This window comes from Nipponia nippon, unplaced genomic scaffold (genome assembly GCF_047370975.1).
Source record: "Nipponia nippon isolate SJK-2023a ecotype South Korea unplaced genomic scaffold, ASM4737097v1 scaffold_12, whole genome shotgun sequence".
In the NCBI taxonomy this organism is placed as follows: Eukaryota; Metazoa; Chordata; class Aves; order Pelecaniformes; family Threskiornithidae; genus Nipponia; species Nipponia nippon.
This window is the reverse complement of record NW_028262313.1, coordinates 22925662-22946907: the sequence shown is the minus strand read 5'-3', so window position 1 is coordinate 22946907 and position 21246 is coordinate 22925662. Positions and strand designations below refer to the sequence as shown.

Genomic DNA, 21246 nt, shown 5'->3' with positions numbered 1-21246 from the left:
GGCCAGCCAGGGCCTGGCTCCCTCCTTGCAGCCGCAGGGACGGAGCGCGCAGAGCCCGCAGCCTGCGGAAGCGCGGGCCCGGCGCCGAGGGGCTCGTTAGCGGCTGGGCTCGTCGGGCCAGCGCCGGCCGTACCCACCGCTCACGGCCCCGGAGCCACGCAGCGCGGGTGCGCCCTCCTCCTCCCTCTCTTTTCTGGAGCGGGGGGCGCATGCTTTCTGCCAGTTTATCTAATTATCCTCATTTTTGCTTGTTTATGGGATCATGTCACCAGCGCGGGCCTAACACCGCCTCCCCTGGGAGTGCGCGGGGAGGCCTCTGCGCTGGGAGGGAACCAGCGGGGCAAGCTTTGGGAGCACCGGCCGCATGTGAGGGCCCACCGCCCCGCCGAGCCTCGTGTGGGCGACGCCACCGTCCGCGGGCGCTGCCCGGCCCGGAGGGGCGAGCCCGGAGCCCGCAGCCCGGAGCCCGGTAGCCGCCTCGCCAGGCCCTGCCTCCGGCTCGGCCCTCCCAAGATGGCGCCCCCGTTGGTTCGGGCGGCCCCCTGCCCTCACCAAGATGGCGGAAGAGGGCGGGGCCACCGGCGGCCGCCCCGGAAGCGGTTGGGCGGCGGCGCCTTCCCGGCCCAGCATGGCGGAGGGGGCCGGTGCGGGGCCGCGGCTGGCCGAGCTGCTGGCGGCGGGCCGCCGGCTCTGGGAGGAGGTGGAGGCCGGCGCCGAGCCCTCCTCGGGGGCCCCGGCCGTGCAGGATAAGGTGCGGCAGGGGCTGGAGGCTCTGCAGCGGGCGGCCGCCATGGTGGCGCAGCTGGACCTGTTCAGGTGAGCGGAGGGACGGGCCCGGGCCCGGGCCCGGGGGGGCCCAGCGAGGCCGTGCCGGGGTCCTCCGTTCCTTCCGCCGCCTCCACACGGGCCTCCGGGCCACCGCGGAGCGGGCTGGGCCTGGCCGGGCCCGGGCGGAGCGGAGCGGGAAGGGAAACGGGAAGGTTCGTCTGGTCTCTCCCCTTGCAGCGAGAACGAGGAGCTGGAGGAGATCGCCTCGGCCGACCTGAAGTACCTGCTGCTGCCCGCCCTGCTGGGGGCCCTGACGCTGAAGCAGGTGGACCTGAGCAGGAGGCTGGAGCACCTGGAGAGCGCTCGGGCCCACTTCTGGCGCTTCCTCAAGCTCTGCAGCAGCTACGGGCTGGGCAGCTTCCACCTGCCCCCCGCCAGCCCCCCGGGAGAGGAGGACGCCGGGAGCCCGTCCCCGGGGCGCCCCGCTGCTGCCCAGCCCAGCCTGGTGGCCATGGCGGCGAGCAGGCAAGCCAAAATCGAAAGGTAGGCTCTTGCTTTGCAGTCTTTAAAGGCATTTGGGAACCAGTTTAAGAGAAGGGGGGAGCCTCAGGCAGTGCGAGATGGTACAGACAAGGACTGTCAGGGAAGAACTGCTTCCCTTGACATTGGAATACTTTGACCGCGAAACATTCATTTTAAGATACACGCCGCATATTATTTAATGCTGTTGGATCGTGCGCAGGCTGGGGAGGTGCATTTATGTCTTTGAAGAAGAACTGCACAAAAGCTGTTACGATTAGTTCTTAAATCACCACTAACAGCGTAAAGCCACCCGCTTCGGAAGTTACCTACCAATGTGCTTATCTTTAAAAAGGAGGTGATTGATGCCTCTTTGTCATGCTTTAGTTGGGATTTTGACGATCAAGTTGTTGCTTATTGTGGTGGCACTGAAAGGCCCAAACTGAGCTCAAGAGCTGTTTAAATTGCACGAATACAAAAATATGACTTATGTTCTAGAGAGTAACCTAACTGAGATGGGTTTGGGATGCTAGAATACTTCGGGGCCTTTGGGGTCAGCGCAGCACAGCCTTTTCAGCGCGGGCTGCTTGTCAGCCGTCTGAGAGCTCACATCGCCTCCCGAGTGCCAGGGAGCGTTGTAGGCGCTGCAGGCAGGGCTTCGGTTACGTGCGAACTCCCCTCTCGCTGAGGGCTGGCGTTGGCCTGTACCGTGACTCCTTCCGCGTGGAGACAAACGGGAGGCGCCTGCATTGTGAGTTCTGTCGCAAGCAGGTTAGCGCTTGATCAGGGTGAGATGTTGCAATTATATTTGCTTTCAGTAAAATGCATAGACCGCATGAAAATAATTTTCCTAAGAAGGCCTGTATTGCCACGCCGGCTCCAGGCGTGTCCCATCCTAGCTGCCTTTAGCCTTGCTCTCCGAATGAGCACGCACTGCGGCATCCTGGGGAGCGGGCTGGGATTGCAGCGGCCAGCTGAAGAGAACTTACCCCGCTGTGGAGTGTAGAGACAAACAGGAATGGAGTGGTCTGCTTTGCTTCCCTGCAGGACAGGGCTGGGCGGTCGGCAGCTCGGTGGGTTCAGATGTGCGTTTGGGGGTTCTCTGTGGAGCACTTGTGGATGGGTTTGGTTTTTAGAATGACTCTTGTATGATCCTTGTCCTGGAAACTCCCCTGGGTTTCTAATCCTTGGTTCTCACTGTTGGTTCTTCAGGTGGCACTGTAGCTGAAGGAAGTGGGACACAAGGATTTAGCCTGGAAGTGTATTATATAGATAGTTCTTCCCTTTAGTAACTAATTCCTGAAAACATCAAAAAAATCTAGAAAGCCAAAATTATATTACAAAACAACCCGCACACACAAAAGCACCTGAGACGGAAACTGGAAAAGTGTTTTAATCGGCCTTATAAGCAGCTTCTTGATATCTTTGTGTCGTATAGAAGCAACTCAAAATAGCTATTACATTGGTTTTCTCAGTGAAGAAGCCGATGAGTTGAAGACCTGTATTCTTCAGGGGATGAATGTTGCCAGGCTTGCTTAATTTTACCTGGGAGGCTTAATTTTGAAGGATTGTTCAACTTTTAGGAGAAGAAAAAAATAATTGAGAGAGGCGCCTCTAAATTTAAACTGTTGTCTTAAAGCTGCTTTTAACAGACAGGAGATACGTAAATTACAACAGTAAACCATCACAACCTCCCTTTTTGTATACAATTTTCTTTCTAAATACATGAAATCGTGTTAAACCTCTTTCAAAGAGTAGTAAAGATCCTATGTAATGTCTCAAATTGAGTTGACAGATGGAAGTGATGGGGAAGATGGGAGGGAAAGATTTTGGCGCTGCATGTATGTATATAACCGTGCATTTTCAAAGCCTTTTTTAAGCAGAGAGGAACTGTTCTGATTTCTGTAGTTTTCATTTGTCAAAAACCTTCTGTTGTCAGTCAGATGAGGTGGAGAGATGGATCCCCCTGCTTGGCGTTTTGCCTCTTGCTTACGCACCGTCAGAGGTCATCAGTAAATGACAAGCAGCGTGATCTGGCGCTGCCGGTGCTCCTCCGCTTTGTAACGGGTACATTCCTGTAAGCCACTGCTTTACTTCTGCAGGACTGACTCTGTTGTTAAAGGAGTGGGTCCTCCTCGCACAGGGAGATTTGTCAAAGACATGAGGAGCTTTATGAATGTCTGGGATTTGTGTACCCTAATGAGCACTGGTCAGCAACGGTCACCTCTGTGAAAAGCAGTTCAAAGAGGATTGGGACAGGAGGTAGCTCTCTAACTACATTTGATTAAGTTTCAAGAAAGGGGAAATTGTTTATTTTAGAAAACACTGTATCTGGGCTGTTTTAGAGAAAGGTTACTTAAATGATCTCATTTTGTTCTCTTTGAGACAGATATAAGCAGAAGAAGGAACTGGAGAACAGGTTGGCCTCTATGACAACCTTTGTGGAGAGCGGGAAAGCAGATGAGGATCAGATACGGGAATTTTACATACTGCAAGTCCAGAAGTGGATCAACACCAGCCTTGAGGAAATTGAGAGTATTGACCAAGAAGTGGTCATCCTGAGGAGCAGAGGTACAGCGAAACAGGTATGAGATCTCCCTTGCACTGCAGGTTCTGGGGACTGTGGATAGTTAGACCTGATGACAGACCCTGTTGCAGGTAAAAGAACCTCAGAGGAATTCAACAGCAGAGTTTCATAGGTTTTATTCTGTGAATTTTCGATGGAAATTTAGCTCACAGCCCAAGCAGATGGGGTTTGGTTTAATTCTGAATGGGCAGGGGCCGGATTTTTGGGTTAGTCGCTGTCTGGTGCTGCCACGTGTTCTAGACAGCCATGGCTGGTGAAGTGCTAGAGCATTGAGTATCGCAGCTGAACCATCTGCTTGCAGAGGCTGTTCTCCACTTTGCTGGGTTCTGCCAGACCCTGAACTCTAAAGAGCTAGGTATGTTTGTAAATTACAAGAAGACCCTTGGGATTTCTTTCAAACCTACGCTCCTGGCCTACAAAGTGTCCAGACATGACAGAAATGCCCATTCTGACCGCTGAGAGCTTCTGTAGACCTGCAGTTCCTGTGTAGAACAGTGTTTCTGGGCTTTATGTTACTCACCTAAAGCATCTGCTTAGAAATAAAAAGCCATAATGTGCTGACATAGACCATAGCCCAGCTTTGTTGGCACAGCTGGTTTGTGCAGTTCATGATTGGCATTGCAGAAGTCTGCTCTTCTGTAGTGCCCTGGGTGATATCATGGGGAATGATGAGCTCTACTTGCTTCAGACCGTACTGCATTTCATCCGGGGAAGAATAAGCTATATTTCATGCTTTGATCTGAGCTGATCTGGTTTAGCTCTGTCGGCTTTCTGTTTTGATCAGAGTGGGTGTAACAAAGGCACAAAGAGAAGTGGTTTGTAGAAGCTCACAGATGGAGTTCATGATTTAAACTGGATTAAGGCCTGAATTGTCCATCTGGGGATGTTGCTCTGACAGCAGAGGCATTTCTCTTCTACAGGACCTTTACTAACGTGTTGGGGGTGGGAAGCAGAGCAGGGGATTCTCATCTACACGATTATCTTGTGACTGTTGTTTGCATCCTCAGCCTTCAGCACCACCACACGGTACTTCTCGGCAAGTCAGGGCTCCACTGAAACCTTTCATTCTTACCCGGGACGCCGCTCAGGCTAAGTATGTTGTTTTCTGGTTATTCAGACGCAGTACGAGGCAGTGCTCTGTTCTCACGTCGAGCCTATGATACTCTTTCAAATGCAGAAAAGCAGTCGCTTTCAGACAGCGTGTCACGTCGAGATGACACATGTTGTATCCGGGCAGAGGATGGGGGGAACACCTAATGCATTTCTTGAACTTTCTCTGATTTCTTCTGTTACCAGCATGCTGCAGTGCCTTAGGTAACACTGTTTCCTCCTGTTGGGGTGGCAGGAGAGGAGATCGTATTAAGCAAATATCACTGTGTTAGTTTACAGGCCACGTGCTTGTGTTTGGTAAGCCGTGGAGAGGCAAGGCTCGTCTGCCCCTCTAACCTCTCTGTGATACAACAGGATTGTTCTTCACTGTTAAAATAAAGAGGGCAGCAGTGAAAAGCAAGTGTGGTCTCTTAATCCAATGTAAACTCTGGAGGATTTCGGTGAATTCAAATAAGTGATCTTAGGGGCTGGGAAGATGTGATACCTACCAGAGAATCATCAGTCACAATAATACAGTTTTTAACTGAAAGGCTTTCCCTAGGGTATCGAGACCTTAACGCTTTGTGGCACCATGAGATTCTTGCAAGGAGTATGGCAGCTAAAGCACAAAATGGGATAGAAACCAGATTTCTTGTCATGCTTTTGACATTATTTGCCCTGAGCCTTCCATACATCTATGTAGCCAAGCTGTGCCTAATTCAGTTCCCGGGGCCTCCTTGGCAAGCCCTGCTAGCAGAGTGTTCTCCTTTGGGCTGGAGAAGTGATTCAGGGTTCTTTGCGCTAGAACAGTCCTCACCTCTCTCAGCTGGGAGGATGAACTCTTTAAATGCCGTTATGGCTTGGTTACTGGCAAGCCTGTTGGTGAAGGCCCAGGCTGTAGGAATACGTTTGTTCTCAAGCCCTCCTTGATAACATGCCTTATAGTAATAGTACAGATTGGATTGCAGAGCAGTGCTGTGCATGGTTGTCTATGTTTCTGCTCATTCGTAGCAATGTAAAGTGCCTTCTTTGACTCTCTCTCTCTTCCTGTAGGGTGTTTGGTGCTGGATATCCCGGGCTGCCTACTATGACCGTGGACGACTGGTATGAGCAGCGCAGAAGGCAAGGAGTCGTGTCTGCTCAGAGCGCGCCTCAGAGAGCACCAGGTACAGAGCGCAAAGCAAGATGGGAGTAGAGAATTCGGGAAGCCTCTTGAGAGGGAGGGTGAACGGAGATGTGTTCAGGGTAAGAACAGGCTTTATTAGGCTGTGAGAATAACCAGATTGCTGGACTGCTCGTTGGCAATTCCAGCTTTCTGTCTAGGCCAGCTCCTGGCAGGGCTTCTGTTCTGAGACCCTGACTAGCGACCTGCCACTGTCTTACTGCCCCGCCCTCCCGTTCTTGACCTTCAGCAGGTATCACTGATGAAGAGTTGCAGAAGCAGCAGCAGGAGAAAAAAGAGGAGGAGGATGATGAGGAAGCACTTCAAAAAGCTCGGAACTGGGATGACTGGAAAGATACGCACCCAAGAGGCTATGGCAACCGGCAGAATGTGGGCTGATGCCCTCGCTGTGGAGGGAGCAGGGCCTGGAAATCTTGTAAGAATTGCCTGTCTCCTGGAGATAGAGGAGTAAATACACTGTACATATGCGAAGGTGTCCGTGGCTTCTCTGGGAGGCACCGGCGTCAGAGGAGTAAACGTGGCGGTTTGGTTTACGTTAAATGTCAGACTGAGTGCGCTGGTCACGTGCAGTGATGCCGCAGAGCTCCTGTCAGGCGGAGCTCTTTCCGAGGGGTCAGGCTGCCTCTGTTCTCCCAGGCAGAGGAAGTCCTTGAAAGAAAAGTACCTGAATTTGGAAACTGCTCTTTGTATTGTGGGTGGATGTATTTATTTTTTTTCCTCTATATTTTAAGCAAAATAAAACCTCTTGTGCTGCCTAGTTTTTGCTGTGAAAATCCCTTGCTCTTTGTCTTGGGCTCTTCCAGAGCAAGTCTGTAAGGCTGGTTTCCAGCAGCCAGGGGAGTTGGGGATAGCAAACGGGCAATGTCAGCTGGCCGGGTTTTTCAGCCGAGGCTTCCGCACACACCAGCTTGCAGCGCGGCGTTCAGCTGGGCCGGGAGGTCTGTGCAGCCCGGCGTTCTGGGCCTTTCCGCAGGCTCATCCCGCTGTTCCTCCCTGAGTGGGCGGGCTGAAGTGTTTGGGACTTTTTGTGTTGAGTAGATCAGGTATTTCGAGGGCGATGTCTTGAAGTGCCGATACTACACATAGTACAAATGCTTTAATAGAAATGTTTGTCCTTCTGCTCAGCATACCGTGGGGTCTGCGTGGCTGTAGCGTCCGTAATGTGATGCCCAGCGTGGGCACGCTCCGGACCCTCTCTTGGAGCCCTACAGGGGCCAACCCTGGGACAAACGGTGCCGTATTCAACAGCGAAGTAGCGCCCTGGTTGTCAGCGTGCTTTGATATCTACTTACAGAATAACCCTGAAGGGGTGAAAACCTTTTCTGGATTCCTCTGAAGCTAGTTGAAATAGCTGCTGGCGCTAATCCTGAACTGGGTGAGAAGAGGGGGCACGACCGGTCTGCCCTGCCTGGCACCGACCCAGCGTGCGGCAGGCGTCTCACTGGGCAAGAAAGTGAGGAATCGCAGTGGGAAGCTCAGCGTGGGCTTCTAAACCTGTTACAAATGCTGGGATAAAAACCCCAAGCATCGCCGCTGCTCGCCTCCGTGGCGGGGTGTTACCTGGAGCAGGCCACAAGGCTTTTACGGTCTTCGATTCGGCGCAGTCGGGTTCATCAGCAGAGTGCTCCCTTGCCTCTGGGGACAGTGGGACTCTGAAAGAATTTGGGGTTTTTCCTTCCTATTTGCATGGTTCAGGGACACCTGAGGGGCCAGCTGGGCTGCAGGAGAGCTTGGATGTTTTATATGTAGCAATCTCAGCTCCTCTTAACTCATCTCTGCCTGTGAAGGCTGTTGTGTTCCTTTTCCAGATACTGGGTCTCTACAGCCTACCACAGCAGATTATGAGGTTTTGTGGGTTCCTGGGTTCCAAGCATGTTTTTCACTTTAACAACACAGGCAGTCCTATACGTGCATTTGTCCCTTTCGTACATCCGAGGTTAGCCAGCTCTTCCTAGCCAGTACTTCTGGAGAGGCGGATCTGGAGAAGTAGTTCTAGTGAATTAATTCCTGGGGATTTTTACTGTTCCTTTGGCTGTTGGCCTGCAGCCCCATCTCGGTGCTGCTTTTGTGCTGCTCTTGTTCCCTTCTCATTTTTTCCCCCAGTCCTCTCCAGGCAGTACCCCAGTGTTCCCGGGCTAGCCGGCAGGGCCAGCTGGCCCCGGTGCCCCTCGGAGGGCTGGAGGAGGAGGGGATGGGGCTGGGGGCTGGGGCTGAGGGTCAGGGCCCGTCTGGCAGGCTGCGTTCCCGTACCGTGGAGCGGGAGCTTCGGGATGACGTTTTCGGGTGGCTCTGGAGGGGAGTCACACCGGCAGAGCACGACAGTGGTTTGTGAAATACCCAAAGCGCGGACGGTACCATTCCCGGGGGACGGCGGTCCCCACCGAGCCGCCGCCGCTGCCGGCAGCGGTGCCTTTCCCAGGCACGGCGGCTGCCCTTCTCGACGGCAGCTCCTCACCGCTCGCCGCAACTTCTCATCCTCCCCAGGACCATCAGCTCTTCTCCTTGCTCTGCGAGCCGGGGCCGGAGCGGGTCCGCTCCCCTCCGCGGCGGACGGTTTACCTTGGATCAGCTGGTTAAAGCAGCTGGATACACAATCAATCCCGCTCCGGTATTTCCAAACTCGCCTTCTAACCTGCTGAACCAGGGACCGGCACAGAACTCCTTGCCACCATGAAAACAATTATTGCAGCCTGTTCCCAAAATCTTAGTGGTAAGATATTTCCGAAGCGTGTTTGAATGGTTTCTGACGCTCTGGCGACGCGAGGAACTGGTCAGGCAATTAGCGTTCGTTGTCACTATTGTCTGTTTGCTTTAGACTGCTTAGGGGAAAGGGAGGTGTTCAGAGCAATTTGGGGTTAGCGGCACCGGAGGAGAGCACGCAGTTGCTCAACAGGAATGAAATTTCTGACAATGCATTCGGTAACGTTACTCCCACAAGATGCTCCGGAGTGCTGCAAATTCCCCTTCATCTTTCCTTGCTGCCCCGGGCCGCGGAGTCCGAATTTCTGGGTTTGAAGAGCATTCTGTCGCCATGGACGGGGCCGGCAGCAGAGCCCCCGGGGTTGCTCCATTTTCTGTCTGCGGTCTGGACATTCATGGAGTGCCTGGGGGGGGAGCTAGGAAAAGGAACTAAAAAAAGCAACTGTTTGGTAGGCCCAAATTGGCTGGGCAGAGCTCTGCATCTTCCCTGGAAAAAAAGGGGCTTGGGAAGGTTGACAAGGGCAGGGCTGCGCGGGCGGCAGGGCTTCTGGGGAGGCCTCGCTGGGCGTGCGGGGACGGGCGAGAGCCATCACTTGAAGCACAGCATGCTCTTTGGGGGAGAGGGAAAACGATTCTTCAATGCTGGTGATGGCTTCAGTCTTTAATTTATTTCAGTTGTCCCATCCATGGTTTGGATTGAGATGGAAAAAGTTGAACCCCCACCAGCCACCCCAGCCGGGGCGCGGCGGTTCACCTCCCACCTGAGGGTGCCCGGCCCGGGGAGCCATGGGGACAGGTCTGCGCCTGTGTCACCCTGAGCGTCTCTGGCTGGCCAGCATGCTGATTTGGGGTTGTTTTCCCAAGAGAACAAGGCTTTTGTGACACAAGAGGTAGCTCGCTGCGGTCGCAGCGGTGGCCATGCCAGGTGGTCTCAGCCACAGCAGACCTTTGGCTGGGAGCGGTGCGCTGGCGGGACTGGCGCCTTGGGCTCGTTTCGGGGAGGAGGGATGGGGCCACCCGTGGAGTTTGGATCCTGGCGCCCAGCCCGGGGCGGTTAATGCTTCACCAAGGTTGGCTGGAGGGAAGGGGGCGGCGGGGGGAGTGGAGCGGCTGCGAGCTGCTGGACTGTCTCTCGTGGGAGGCAAGGCTCGGTGGGGACGGCCGTGGGGATGGCCAGCCTCGGCCGCCCTGGCTCGGCCCCTGGCCACTGTCCTTGGCACTTGCCGGGGGGTGGACGCCGTCCCATGCCAGCCGAGAAAGCCCCAAATTCTGTGTGAGGCTGAACACGCCAAGGAGGGCACGGGACAGGTCCTGGCCCTCGGGGAGCCCAGCATGGTGCTCAGCTCTGCTGGTGCACCCAGGCTGACAGACGCAGTTGGGCTTAGGGGTGCCCAGCCAGCCAGCGGCCCCCTGCTCGGAGCAGGGCTGGCCCCAGGGCAGCCTCGGGTTGCCCAGGGCCACCTCCTGGCATGGTCCAGAGCTCTCTGGGGATTAGCATCCCCCACCCCATCCCGTTCCTCCTTGCCCAACTGCTTCATCCTTCCCATCCTACCTCCCTACCCCAACCCCGGCAGCCAGGGGTACCACCGGACCGGGACCCCCATGGCTAGCTGGGACAGCGTTTGCACAACCCACGCTGTTTTGGGCTGGGTGCCGTGTCCCTCCCCGCAGGCAGCCGCGCCAGCGTCCAGACCGCCCTGCGCACCCTGCTCGCAGCACCCTGGCCCTCGCAGTGGGATGTCCGCTCCTGGCTCCAGCTCCTCTCCGTCCTGCAGTGGGTGCTTAGCTTCCTGCTGCTGGGTGAGTAGGGGGCTGCAGGGGTCCTGGTGGGGCTGGGAGGGTCCTGGCAGGGATGCAGGGGTCCTGGCGGGGCTGCGGGGGGCCTGGTGGGGCTGGGGGGGGCCTGCTCACCCTCCTCTCTGGCTCCCGCAGGAACCGTCAGCCTGCTGATCCTCATCTACCTGGTGTTCACCAGCTTCTGGCCCATCTCCGCGCTCTACCTGGCCTGGATCATCTTCGACTGGGACACGCCGGAGAAAGGTGGGGATGGGCAGAACCCCCCTTCCTCCAGCTTTGCAGTGGGATGGCATGCGGGGTCCCCCCTTTCTCTGGCTGCATCCCAGCATGGCAGATGCCATGTCCCACCTGCTCCTTCCCTCCTCTCCCCCATGGTGGGAAGAGGGATGCGGCAGGTCCGCTGGGGTGGGCGTCATCTCCTGCGGTCCCTCCCCGCTTTGCAGGTGGCAGGAGGCTGCCGTGCCTGCGGCGATGGCCCGTCTGGAGGCACTTTCGGGATTATTTCCCTGTGAAGGTACGGCGTGGGGAGCTGGGGTGCCGGGATGGGATGTTCCTGCAGGTGGTGGTGGTGGTGCCTCCCAAAAGGACGTGCCGCCGTTATGTCCTCGCGCTCCCCTTTTGTCCCCACAGCTGGTGAAGACGCACGACCTGTCCCCCAGCCACAACTACATCATCGGCTCCCACCCCCACGGCATCCTCTGCGTCGGCGCCTTCTGCAACTTCATCACGGGCTCGACGGGCTTCTGGGAGATGTTCCCGGGCATCCGGCCCTTCCTCACCACCCTGGCCGGCAACTTTCGCCTGCCCATCTTCAGGGAGTACCTGATGAGCGGGGGTGAGCGTCCGCGGGCAGCAGGGCGGGCAGCTGCCTGCCACCCTGCCCTCACGGGCAGCCCTGCAGGCAGGGCCCATTGTGCTGGCCTGAGCTAGGCGGGTGCCCCGGGGACGCTCCCCCTGCCTGCCCGCTCCTGCCCACCTCTGCCTGCTGCCACCGAGGGTCAGAGCACGGCGGGGGCAATGCCCACGGGCAGGGGGCTCCTGGGGGGCTCCCCGCTCCCATCTGTGGGAAACCCGGGACCTACGGCCTCTGGGCTCCCCAGCAGCAGGCAGGGCAGGGGCGGTGCTCTGCCTGCACCCTGCCTGCAGCTTGCCTGCACCCTGCCTGAACTCCACCCACACCTCACCTTGCTTGCACCCTGCCAGCACCTTGTCCGCACCCTGCCTACACCTTGCCTGCGCCCTGCCCGTGCCCTGCCCACAGGGCTGGCAGCCCGGGGGGACCCCACCCCGCCCTGGGAGCTCTCCCGCAGCAGGGGGCACCCTTGCACTGTCCCCTGCATGGTCCTTGTACTGTCCCTTGCACTGTCCCTAGCACTGCCCCTTGCACGGTTCCTTGCATGGTCCTTGCACTGTCCCTTGCATGGTGCTTTCATGGTCCTTGCAAGGTCCTTGCATGGCCCCTTGCGTGGTCCTTGCACCGTCCCTTGCATGGCCCCTTGCATGGTCCTCGCACGGTCCCACGAGGCACAGTCCCTTGCGGGGTCCCTTGCAAGGTCCCCGTCCCCCGGGGCGCTGGAGGGGCAGGCAGTCCCACAGCACCGGTGGTCCGTTCCACCGCAGGCCTCTGCCCGGTGACACGCCGTGCCATCGGGTACCTGCTGTCCAAGAACGGCACCGGCAACGCGGTGGCCATTGTCATCGGTGGTGCGGCCGAATCGCTCTCCTGCCGTCCCGGCGTCACCACGCTCATCCTGAAGAACCGCAAGGGCTTCGTCCGCATGGCCCTGCAGCACGGGTGGGTCACGGGCAGCACCGCCACCACAGGGGTCCGGGGGTCCTGGCACCCCGGCACCACCCACCGTGTCCCCTCCACAGGGCCTACCTCGTCCCCTCCTTCTCCTTCGGGGAGAATGACCTCTTCCGCCAGGTGGTCTTTGAGGAGGGCAGCTGGATGAGGAGCATCCAGCAGCGCTTCCAGAAGATGATGGGCTTCGCTCCCTGCGTCTTCTATGGCCGGGGTCTCACCTCTGTCCGGTCCCGGGGCTTCCTCCCCTACGCCAGACCCATCACCACTGTGGGTGAGCATCGCCCGCCGGGGCAGAGGGGACCCCCAGAAGGTGGAGGGGCAGAGGAGGACGACACCCTGCGACGGGTGGCGTTGGAAGGCGACGCTCAGCTCATGTCCCCGATGAGCCGAGTGCATCCCCGTGCCACCGGCCTGACCTTCCTCCCCTCCCGGCAGTGGGAGAGCCGGTGACGGTGCCCAAAATCGAGGACCCGAGCTGCGAGACGGTGGACATGTACCACGAGATGTACATCCGCTCCCTGCTCAAGCTCTTCAATGAGAACAAGACCAAGTACGGGCTGTCGGAGACGGACGAGCTACACATCCTCTGAGTGCGGCCAGCGCCGGCGGCCAGATCCTGGCTCACAAGGGCAGCTGGCTCTTGCGGGTGGGGATTTCAGCCAGCCCGGCACGGGGAACACACAGGGGACAGTCCCCACTCTGGCCCTCCGCTTCTCTGGCCGAAAAAACTGAGTGGGAGGTGGGAGGAGGAGGCGAGGGGAAAGGGAGAGTGGGAAAGGGTCCCCCTTGAAAGGGGTCTGGAGGGGCCGCGGGTGACATGGCTGTTCCCTGAGGACGTGGGGCTGATGGGGGGGTTGGTGCAAGGCTGGGGGCCGGCGATGGGCATGGTCCCCACAAGATAACCGGGACACCACGAGCTGAGGGAGGGGGTGTCGTGGCAGGAGGGAACGAGACAGGCCCTTTGGGGTGGCATCCCGAGGGTGAGCGGGACCAGGCTGGGGAGACATCCCCCCTGGGGCGTGGGGGGGGCACTCCCGGACCTGGGGACCCGTGAAGTGGCCTCAGCCAGGACTGTGTTGCCCTGGGCAAGGGGCGGGTGCTGCTCTGGCCCCAGATGAGCCTTCTCCGCCGCCTCTGTACCCAATACAGACTTCCAAGACCCCTGCCGCCGCCTGTGTGTGCTGGGGACAGGATCGGTGGCACTGCAGCTGTCCCCCTGCGCTCCCCATGTGGGTGGACCTGCCACCCACCCGTGTCCCCCCCAGCAGCCCCATCTCCAGGGCTGAGGCCGTGCTTGGCGGGGACCCTTGCACCACTCAGGTGCAACTGAGCAGCTCCTGGTTCCACCTGGGCCACGTTGGGTATAATGGGAGGTGAGGGGCAGCAGCTGCTCTTACTGGGTTAACTAGGCTTAGGAGGGAGGTCTCCTTCTCTTTCTGCGTTCAGCTCAGTGGTGAGTGAGGGGCTCCCTGGGTACTTCTGTCTGGTGGGGTGGGGATGCGGGGCTGGGACGTGGCATCCCTGGGGCCCTCTCCCTCCCCGGGTGACCTGGGCAGCTCCCGGCGGGACGTGGCTGTGTGTGGCCATGGCCGTGGCTGGGGGGTGACACCTCGATGCTGCTATGGGCATCCCTTCCCTGGCACTGGCTGGTGGGACTCGTGGGGGCCAATGGGGGGCCCCCTCCTGGGGCTCCCCGTGGTGGAGACACCCCTGTCCCGTCCCGTCCCTGGCCGGGCTGGCGTGGGAGAGTCAGCAGTGCTGATAGCCATCTCTGGTCCGCTCCCCTCTGCGCGGGCCCTTGCTCAAACAAAAGGGCTGGGTAAACATTTGGAAAGCAAACACCCATAAAGGCAGATTCCCAAGGACTCTCCCATCGCTGCGGGTGTCACCGCTCCGGCCCCTCGCTCTGAACCTGTGCCGTGCTAAGGTGCAGGGTGGCTTTTCTCTGCTCTCAAATGCTTTCTGGGGTGAGGGTGGGGATCTCGTCCCTCTTCCTTCTGCTATGGGAAGAAACAGGCCTGAGCGTAGAGAAAGGGGAAGGGGCTTTACTGGGGGGTGATGGGCAGCGAGTGCCCTGTGCCGCATCCCTCCCCGTCTCTCCCAAGGCCAGCAGTGTGACAGGGACATCTCCGAGAGCCTCCACCAGGCAAGCAGGGGTCCCAGCGTCGGCTCCATCCCCAGGTTCAGTCCGGTCCCCGCATGCCACTGTCTGGCGGGGCTGTGCATGCCGAGGGAGGGACCAGTGTCTCTTCTCTTTAGTGACCCGTCGGCCCCCCTGTGTCCTCAGGAGCACCCTGGGATAGGACGCCAGCCTTTCTCCCCAAAATGGCTTTCTCACGGGTGCCCAGCGCCTGTCCTGCCCCGAGCAGAGCAGCACCGGCACCCTCCTCCCACGGCATCCTGGAGCAGGGCTGGGACAAGCCCCATGGCCACTGGCCCTCAGCCCTGTGGTCTCAGCCCCTGCGGAGGCTGGGCAGGAGCAGGTCGGGTTTGGGGACCTGGGGGTGCCAGGGTGCCCACGCGGAGCCCAGGGGGGCTGCAACTCATGGAGACCAGGGATGAGGTTACTGGAACCCCCTTTGGCCCCTCAGCACCCGCCTCCGCTCCGTGCTGTCCCTGCCTCTTGGGTGTCACTGTCAGCGTGGCTGCCACCTGCGACGTTGTCCACGGAGGGGGATACCAGGGCCAGGTCGCACGTGGGCACGGGCCGGAGGCGCTGGGCTGGCCCCCGGCGCAGCTGCCCCCGGTACTTGTCCCCAACCATGAAGTACAAGATGGGGTCAAGGCAGCTGTTGATGCTGGCCAGGGGCCGCGTGATCTTGTAGGTGAGGTTGATGATGTTGAGGGTCCGGCAGTCAGCTTGGAAGTAGCGGGAGGTGTAGTAGATGGTCCGGGTGATGTGGAAGGGCACGAAGCAGATGGCAAAGACAGTAAGCACGATGATGATCATCTTGATGGAGCGCTTCTTGTAGGAGGGCATTCGGGGGCCGGGGCTGGAGAAGCTGGACTTGCTGAGTCTCTTGGCCATCAGGCAGTAGCACAGGACAATCACCAGGAAGGGGATCCCGAAGAGGAGGGCCATGACGGAGGAGCTGTAGTGCACGTAATGGTCAAAATCCTCGGGCTTGGTGGTGTCGTGGCACAGGGTGCTGTTGCCCTTGGAGCTGGTGGTGACAAAGACAAGGTTGGGGATGAGGCAGATAGTGACGACAAGCCAGGCACCCACACAAATGATGCGGGCGTGCTTGGTCTTCACCCACTTCAGGGAGCGGATGGGGTGGCAGATGCCCACGTAGCGGTGGATGCTGATACACGTCAGGAAGAGGATGCTGCTGTAGAGGTTAGCATAGAAGAGGAAGCGCACGATCTTGCAGAGCCATTTCCCGAAGGGCCAGTTGTTGCGGTCGGCGTAATAGTAGACCAGGGTGGGGAGGGAGAGGACGTAGAGCGTGTCGGAGACGGCCAGGTTGAACATGTAGGTGGTGGTGGCATTCCAGGGCCTCATCCTGGAGATGAAGATCCACAAGGCCCAGGAGTTGAGGGGCAGCCCCACCACGAAGACGATGCTGTAGGAGACAGGCAGCAAGATGAACTTGAACTCCTCATTGAAGACGCACTTTGCCTCCTCCGCTGCAGTGGTGTTTCCTCCTGGCCAGGGAGCTGGTGTTGGTGTCCACAGGGCAACTGGGAACGTCCTCACTGAAGTGGCCATGTTCTCCGAGCCAGATCTAGGGGAGCAGTTAATAAAAGCACATTAGTCGTTGATCCTGACCATTTGTCAGGCACAAAGTGTGGAAGGGAGCCAAAGATGCCAGATTTTCCCCCCCTCCAGGAGCTCCGGCCACTTTGATGGTTCTCTGGTTTTTCTCAGCTCGCGCGTTCGGGCCTCGCGGGGAGCCGAGGGAGGCTTAACAAATCCTCCCCTTTGCAGCCCCCACAACGACACCCGTTAATCATCCCTTTGAGCAGCGCGCAGTGACACCAGCGCCGTGTGGAGCCGGGAAGCGTGCCTGAGACAGAGGACCGCGCCGGCCCCGCCGGCCAGCAGCCCCACGGCGCGCCAAACAATGAGACCTTTATGAGCAACAGCAGCCCCCGGCCGGTGCCAGCGCAGCCTCTTGGAAGCTGGCTCAGCCTAATTGGCACCATCCTGACAATGCTGCTCGTCCCAGAGGGCTCCTTGACAGAAGAAAGGCAGGAGGAGAAGAAAGGCTTGTCTGGGGGAATATTATGGCCTGGAGAAATCCTCGGGGGGCTGGTAAAGGAGCCTTTGGGAGAGAGTGTCCCTGGACGGCGAGAGGCCTCCAGCTGCCGGGTATTCTCCGTAGGAGAGGGATGATCTAAGCCCTGCGGAGAGGAGCTGCACCGGAGCCAAGTCCCAGCCCAAGACAGCGCAAGTTCACGAGGCAGGCAGGACGCTTCCCCGCGCACGTTGTTGGGATCGAAGGCTGGGATCTGCTGTCAAAGGGTTGCATTCACCTCTCGGGATCTCTAAAGTTCAGAGCCCTCTCCTCCAGAGGGAAGAGGGAGCTCCTGCCACCATCGTAGTGTCCAGCAAAGGACTGGTGAAGGCTGCCCTTGCCTTGGCCCCTCCATGCCTGCCACCATCCCTGGGAAAGCGATTTCGGAACAGCTGCTTCTGCTGGTGAGGATGGATGCTCGGATGAGCAACCTGGGAGCAGGAGCATCTGCCGTGCTGTGGGCAGAGATGAGGGTGTAGGCAAAATCGTATCTGATGGAGGGAGCTCTGGCGTGTCTCCAGTTTCTGTTGGTCCCGAGCTCACCCAGGAGGTGATGGGCACCAGGGTGGAGGAGGACTCGCAGGGAGATGTGTGGGATGCTGGTGATGGTGGTACAAGGCAGAAGGCCGAGTCCTCTCAGGCTCCTTCATCCCTTGGCTCCCTCATCATCCCCCTTCTGTTTGTCCCTTGCCTTCGCCACTGAGACGTGCAGCCTGATGGCTTCTCGTGACAAGCACCGTTGGCAGGAATATCCTGCAGGGTGTATCCATGGGGTCAGCTGAGCTGCGATCCATCTTCTTCCTGGAGAGACATCCCTGGGTTTACAGAGGTGGTCATAAATGAATCAGCAGGCAGATGGGCAAGCGGGTGGCCGCGGGACCGGCCCCTCTGTGCCGCACGCACCTCTGCGCTCTCTGTTTGAGTTGTGGGCTGAGCTGCAGCTTTGGGCTCCCATCATACACCCCGCAGCTCCCCTCCTGCCGCGGCTGGCGCGGGCAGCTGCCTGGCTTTATTACAGGGATGAGTTCAGAGAGCAACAGGCAGGTCCTAATCAAACATTAACAGTGGGAAGAACTTGGTCTGTTTTCCCAGAACCAGGAGGGAAAACCAGCTGGTAGGAACCCCCGAGCCTCTGAGCACTGGTGCCAGCAGTGGTCCCATGGGGCTGGCTCAGCCAAAGGAAACATTGTGCTGGTCCTGCTGGTCCCAGCCCTGTGGCTGTGTCTCCCCAAGCCATGACACTGCCGAGGACACAAGGCACCAGGAGATTTCTTTTCCTCTTCTAACCTCTGAGTGTCAGTGAGCATGAAGCCTTGAGCCCGCAGGGTTCAGTGACCAAAGCCAATGCCCATGCCACAGGCCAACAAACAACTAAGGTAAGAAGAAGCCAATAAATAAAAAATAATAATCTGGTGTAAGAAACACATAAGGGAAAAGAGCCCAAGTAGCCACGTGGTGCTGGGCTGCTTGGAGGAGAGCGCAGGTATGTGGCTTCTGCCAGCTGATAAAGCCCGAGCACAGTCAGTGCTCAGCAGCGTGATTTAAGCAAGCTTCCTTTGGGGATAACCACTAAAAAATAAAAATGCAAAAGAAGATATTTGACAAGCTTTATCTCAACAGGTTTCCTGCTTCCTCATCTTAGTCATGATCAAAATCAGTGGTCTGAATTACTGATTCACATCAGTTCACCCTGAGGACACGTCACCACCCGGCCTGTCCCTACTCCTCGCTGACGTCCCCAGCAAGGCTCTCCCTGGCCATGGCCTCTCCAGCGTGAGCTTTTCAAGTAGGGACTGACCGCAGCCACGGTGAGGTCTGAGCTGAGCATTTGGGCTCGCTGCCGGAATGGGAGGTGGGAGGCACTGCAGGGAAAGGACGTGGAGCTGGGGAGGTGATGCCCGCTCCTGCCCTGCCTGTTTTGGATGCACGAAGGCTGCAATGCTGGGGAATCCCTTGCCCATGGCATGCACATCTCCCTGGGACAGTGCCTGTGGGCTGGCCCCCGCACGTGCCCTGGGAAGCAGCGACGGGTCCTGCAAAACACCGGCACAGCCATCCGCCAGTGGAAAGGGGCAGGGACTGGCCACGGGGCCATGTGTTGGGGGACGCATGCTGCCCTTGGCCCTTTGCCGCAGGAACGGGAGCTCTGCCCTGGCTCCTGGCCCCGCGGCCGTGCCCAGCCTGAACCCGTCCTTCGGCCCCGCGGGCAGCACCGGCTCTGGTGGGAGCCAGCGGCCGCCCCCAGCCTGGGGTGCTCCCAGCCTGGGGTGCCCCAGCAGCTGGCTGAGGATCTACACGGGCATGGGAAATGCCAAAGGCAGACTCTGTCCCCGAGCCCAAGTCCTGCCCGCTGGCAGGATGGGATGGGGAGTCGGGGATCATGGTGTAGTGGGCAGGAGCTTCAGAGAGGGGCTGGGAGAGTGGATTTCGGAGGGGAGCAAGCGACTGCCGAGGGACGCGGGGCTGGGTGACCCTGGGACCAGCTGCTGCTGGAGCACAGGAAAAACAGGGCTTTTCTTCTGACTTAAGCTCTCAGAAATTGCAAAACAAGGGGAAATTATGCAAAACATCCTGCAGAAGGACCCTTGTCCCTAATCGCCACGTGGTTTGTGCAGCCAAAGCCCCGGCACAAGGTGGGCATGACCTAATTTCTTTTCAACCCTTCGTGAATCTGCCTGTGCTGCCCCGGCACCGGTGCCTCCTCCCCGGGGACACCAGCGGGACCGGGCGCTTCCCTCGCTGCCCACCACCTCACCTGCTCCAAGGTGACCCCCGTTCTCAGCGGGGTGGGAGGTGAGGGTTTGCTTTTGCCCTTGGGTGGGCTGTCCCTCTCCCTCCACCTCTCCGGGGAAGGGCAGGAGCCCGAAGCTGCGGCAGCCCAAGGGGCAGCTTCGCCCTGTGAGGAGGCAGCGATTTGAGGGATGCAGAGGAAGATGAAGGAGAGGAGGTGGCTGCACCAGGAAGGATGAAGGCCCTTAGTGATGGAGGAAGGCAATGGCATGTTAGGGAAGAGGATGCATGGGGGGATTTGGGGATGGTGGAGGGATGGGGAGAACTGTCTGACCCTTGCCCCCCACCCATCCGGCCCCTAGGATCCCCCCTCTGTCCCTCGTGGGGCCAAAGCTGCTCCCCACAGGGCCCCCCAAAGCCCGGCTGCGTTTGTGTGGCCATGTCACGGTTGTGGTGGGGCCGTGCCGGCTGCTGCCCTCCACCAGGCGTGGGCTGGCCCTGCTCACCTGCAGTCCTGGGCTGGGGCAGCTCTCAGGAGTGGGGTACCCCTGGGGAGCGGCCATCCCCCGTGGGGCCGGGGGCCATGCTGGCGGGGCTGCGGGCTGCCCTTCGTCGCGCTGTGCCGTCTGTGCCCGCTCCTGCGCTCACACCGCTGGGAGCAAAGTGCCCGGGAGAGGCAGGACTGGAGGCGGGCAGAGGCGTGGGCAGGAGCCCGCAGCGTCCCTGCCCGTGTCCCTGCCCGCCCCAGGGGCTGCCTGCAGGGCTCAGCCCCACTGCACTCCTGTCCCGTCCATCGTCCTCACAGGCTTTGGGCCATCTGCAGCCCCCGCAGCAGCCCCCCAGATGTGGGACGCGTGGGCCTCCCCCATGGGCTCGCAGCCCTTTCCCCGTGGGGGCTAAGGACCCTTGGCCATGGGGACCATGGCCCCTCACTTATGGTGACCATGGCCCCTTGTCCGTGGGGACCACAGCCGCCATCCTTGGGGACCGCGGTCCCTCGCCCACCCCAGGGCAGCCTCCCTGCCCCACGGGGGCCACACGTGTCCCGGCAGTGCCTGCACCCTGGGGTGCTGCCCTGCTGGCACCCCAGCCCTGCAGGGCAATCCCGGGGACAAAGGTGGCCACTGCCACCTTGAGGCCAGCCTGGGCATAGTGTCCCCAAAAACAGGGCCACCTCAGGTGTTGCAGCGGCCAGGGCCCTGCTGGATCGGGGTGTCCTCGTGTTTTGGGGGGAGCGAGTGCCCCCGCTGCCTGCAGAGCTGTGCCCGGTCAGGGGGATTTAACTCCTTTGCGAGCGTGCAGGTGGGCGAAGGGTGGGTGCTGTGCAAACATGTCGGCGTTGCGATGAACGCCGCATGATGGGCACGCCGGCGGTGAACGGACACACCCTGAGATGTGGGGGACCGCGGCTGAGAGCGGGCTGGCTCGGGGGAGCAGAGGTGCGAGGGGCAGCCCGGGGATGCTCGGCCACAGAGGGAGAGCGTGGGGTCTCTGGTGTGCAGGGCTGAGCAGGCAGAGTTGGCACGTTTGGAGGGGAACCCTACCACCCGCCCTGCGTGGGAGCCCCGCGGGACACCAGGTAAGGGCAGCCTCAAGGGCTGGGGTTTGCAGGGTCCCAGATTAAACAGGGGAGGTGGGGAGGAATGCTCCTGGAGCAGCCGGGGTGCTGGCAGCCAGTGCTCTCCCCACCGCCTTGCCTGGCTCCGCTTGGCTTGGCAGCTCTGCTCGGCTTGGCACGCTCGCTCCTTGCTCCGGCGCAGAACCAGGCGTTGCACACATGCACCCCAGCGTCCCTGAGTCTTTATTCTGGATAGGGATAGCAAGG

At 59.4% G+C, this 21246-nt stretch overlaps 3 protein-coding genes across 5 annotated transcripts; 2 read left to right on the top strand and 1 right to left on the bottom strand.

Annotated features, from left to right (window-relative positions):
* The first annotated feature begins 590 nt into the window (after window positions 1–590).
* IGBP1 (immunoglobulin binding protein 1) lies at window positions 591–6903 on the top strand. Of its 3 annotated transcripts, none has more exons than XR_015702784.1 (6): window positions 591–816; window positions 1006–1311; window positions 3677–3872; window positions 4882–4967; window positions 6017–6208; window positions 6379–6514. XR_015702784.1 is itself a non-coding variant. In XM_087749211.1 (6 exons), the coding sequence occupies exons 1-6, from the start codon at window positions 629–631 to the stop codon at window positions 6522–6524; spliced, it is 1035 nt and encodes a 344-aa protein (XP_087605337.1). In that variant the 5' UTR covers window positions 591–628; the 3' UTR covers window positions 6525–6903. The 3 variants fall into 3 exon arrangements, 2 of the variants coding, with proteins under 2 accessions (XP_087605337.1, XP_087605336.1); XM_087749211.1 differs by having other exon boundaries at window positions 6017–6129; window positions 6379–6903; XM_087749210.1 differs by having other exon boundaries at window positions 592–816; window positions 6017–6129; window positions 6376–6903.
* A 1808-nt stretch (window positions 6904–8711) lies between these two features.
* LOC104012839 (diacylglycerol O-acyltransferase 2) lies at window positions 8712–13267 on the top strand. The gene is made up of 8 exons (XM_009465247.2): window positions 8712–8856; window positions 10518–10646; window positions 10779–10886; window positions 11087–11157; window positions 11274–11478; window positions 12264–12438; window positions 12519–12721; window positions 12886–13267. The coding sequence occupies exons 1-8, from the start codon at window positions 8817–8819 to the stop codon at window positions 13038–13040; spliced, it is 1086 nt and encodes a 361-aa protein (XP_009463522.2). The 5' UTR covers window positions 8712–8816; the 3' UTR covers window positions 13041–13267.
* Window positions 13268–14479: 1212 nt separating this feature from the next.
* P2RY4 (pyrimidinergic receptor P2Y4) lies at window positions 14480–20056 on the bottom strand. Its single transcript, XM_009465246.2, has 2 exons — window positions 19928–20056; window positions 14480–16178 (listed from the first exon to the last, which is right to left on the bottom strand). Exon 2 carries the CDS (start codon window positions 16160–16162, stop codon window positions 15038–15040), a length of 1125 nt encoding a protein of 374 aa, XP_009463521.1. The 5' UTR covers window positions 16163–16178; window positions 19928–20056; the 3' UTR covers window positions 14480–15037.
* Window positions 20057–21246: the final 1190 nt, after the last annotated feature.

Coding starts and splice junctions, on each gene's coding strand:
- P2RY4 (XM_009465246.2), bottom strand. CDS start 16,162: ATGGCCACTTCAGTGAGGACGTTCCCAGTTGCCCTGTGGACACCAACA.
- LOC104012839 (XM_009465247.2), top strand. CDS start 8,817: ATGAAAACAATTATTGCAGCCTGTTCCCAAAATCTTAGTG. Junction 10,647..10,778: donor GCTTAGCTTCCTGCTGCTGG/GTGAGTAGGGGG, acceptor TGGCTCCCGCAG/GAACCGTCAGCCTGCTGATC. Junction 11,479..12,263: donor GGAGTACCTGATGAGCGGGG/GTGAGCGTCCGC, acceptor GTTCCACCGCAG/GCCTCTGCCCGGTGACACGC.
- IGBP1 (XM_087749210.1), top strand. CDS start 629: ATGGCGGAGGGGGCCGGTGCGGGGCCGCGGCTGGCCGAGCTGCTGGCG. Junction 817..1,005: donor GCGCAGCTGGACCTGTTCAG/GTGAGCGGAGGG, acceptor CTCCCCTTGCAG/CGAGAACGAGGAGCTGGAGG. Junction 1,312..3,676: donor AGGCAAGCCAAAATCGAAAG/GTAGGCTCTTGC, acceptor TCTTTGAGACAG/ATATAAGCAGAAGAAGGAAC.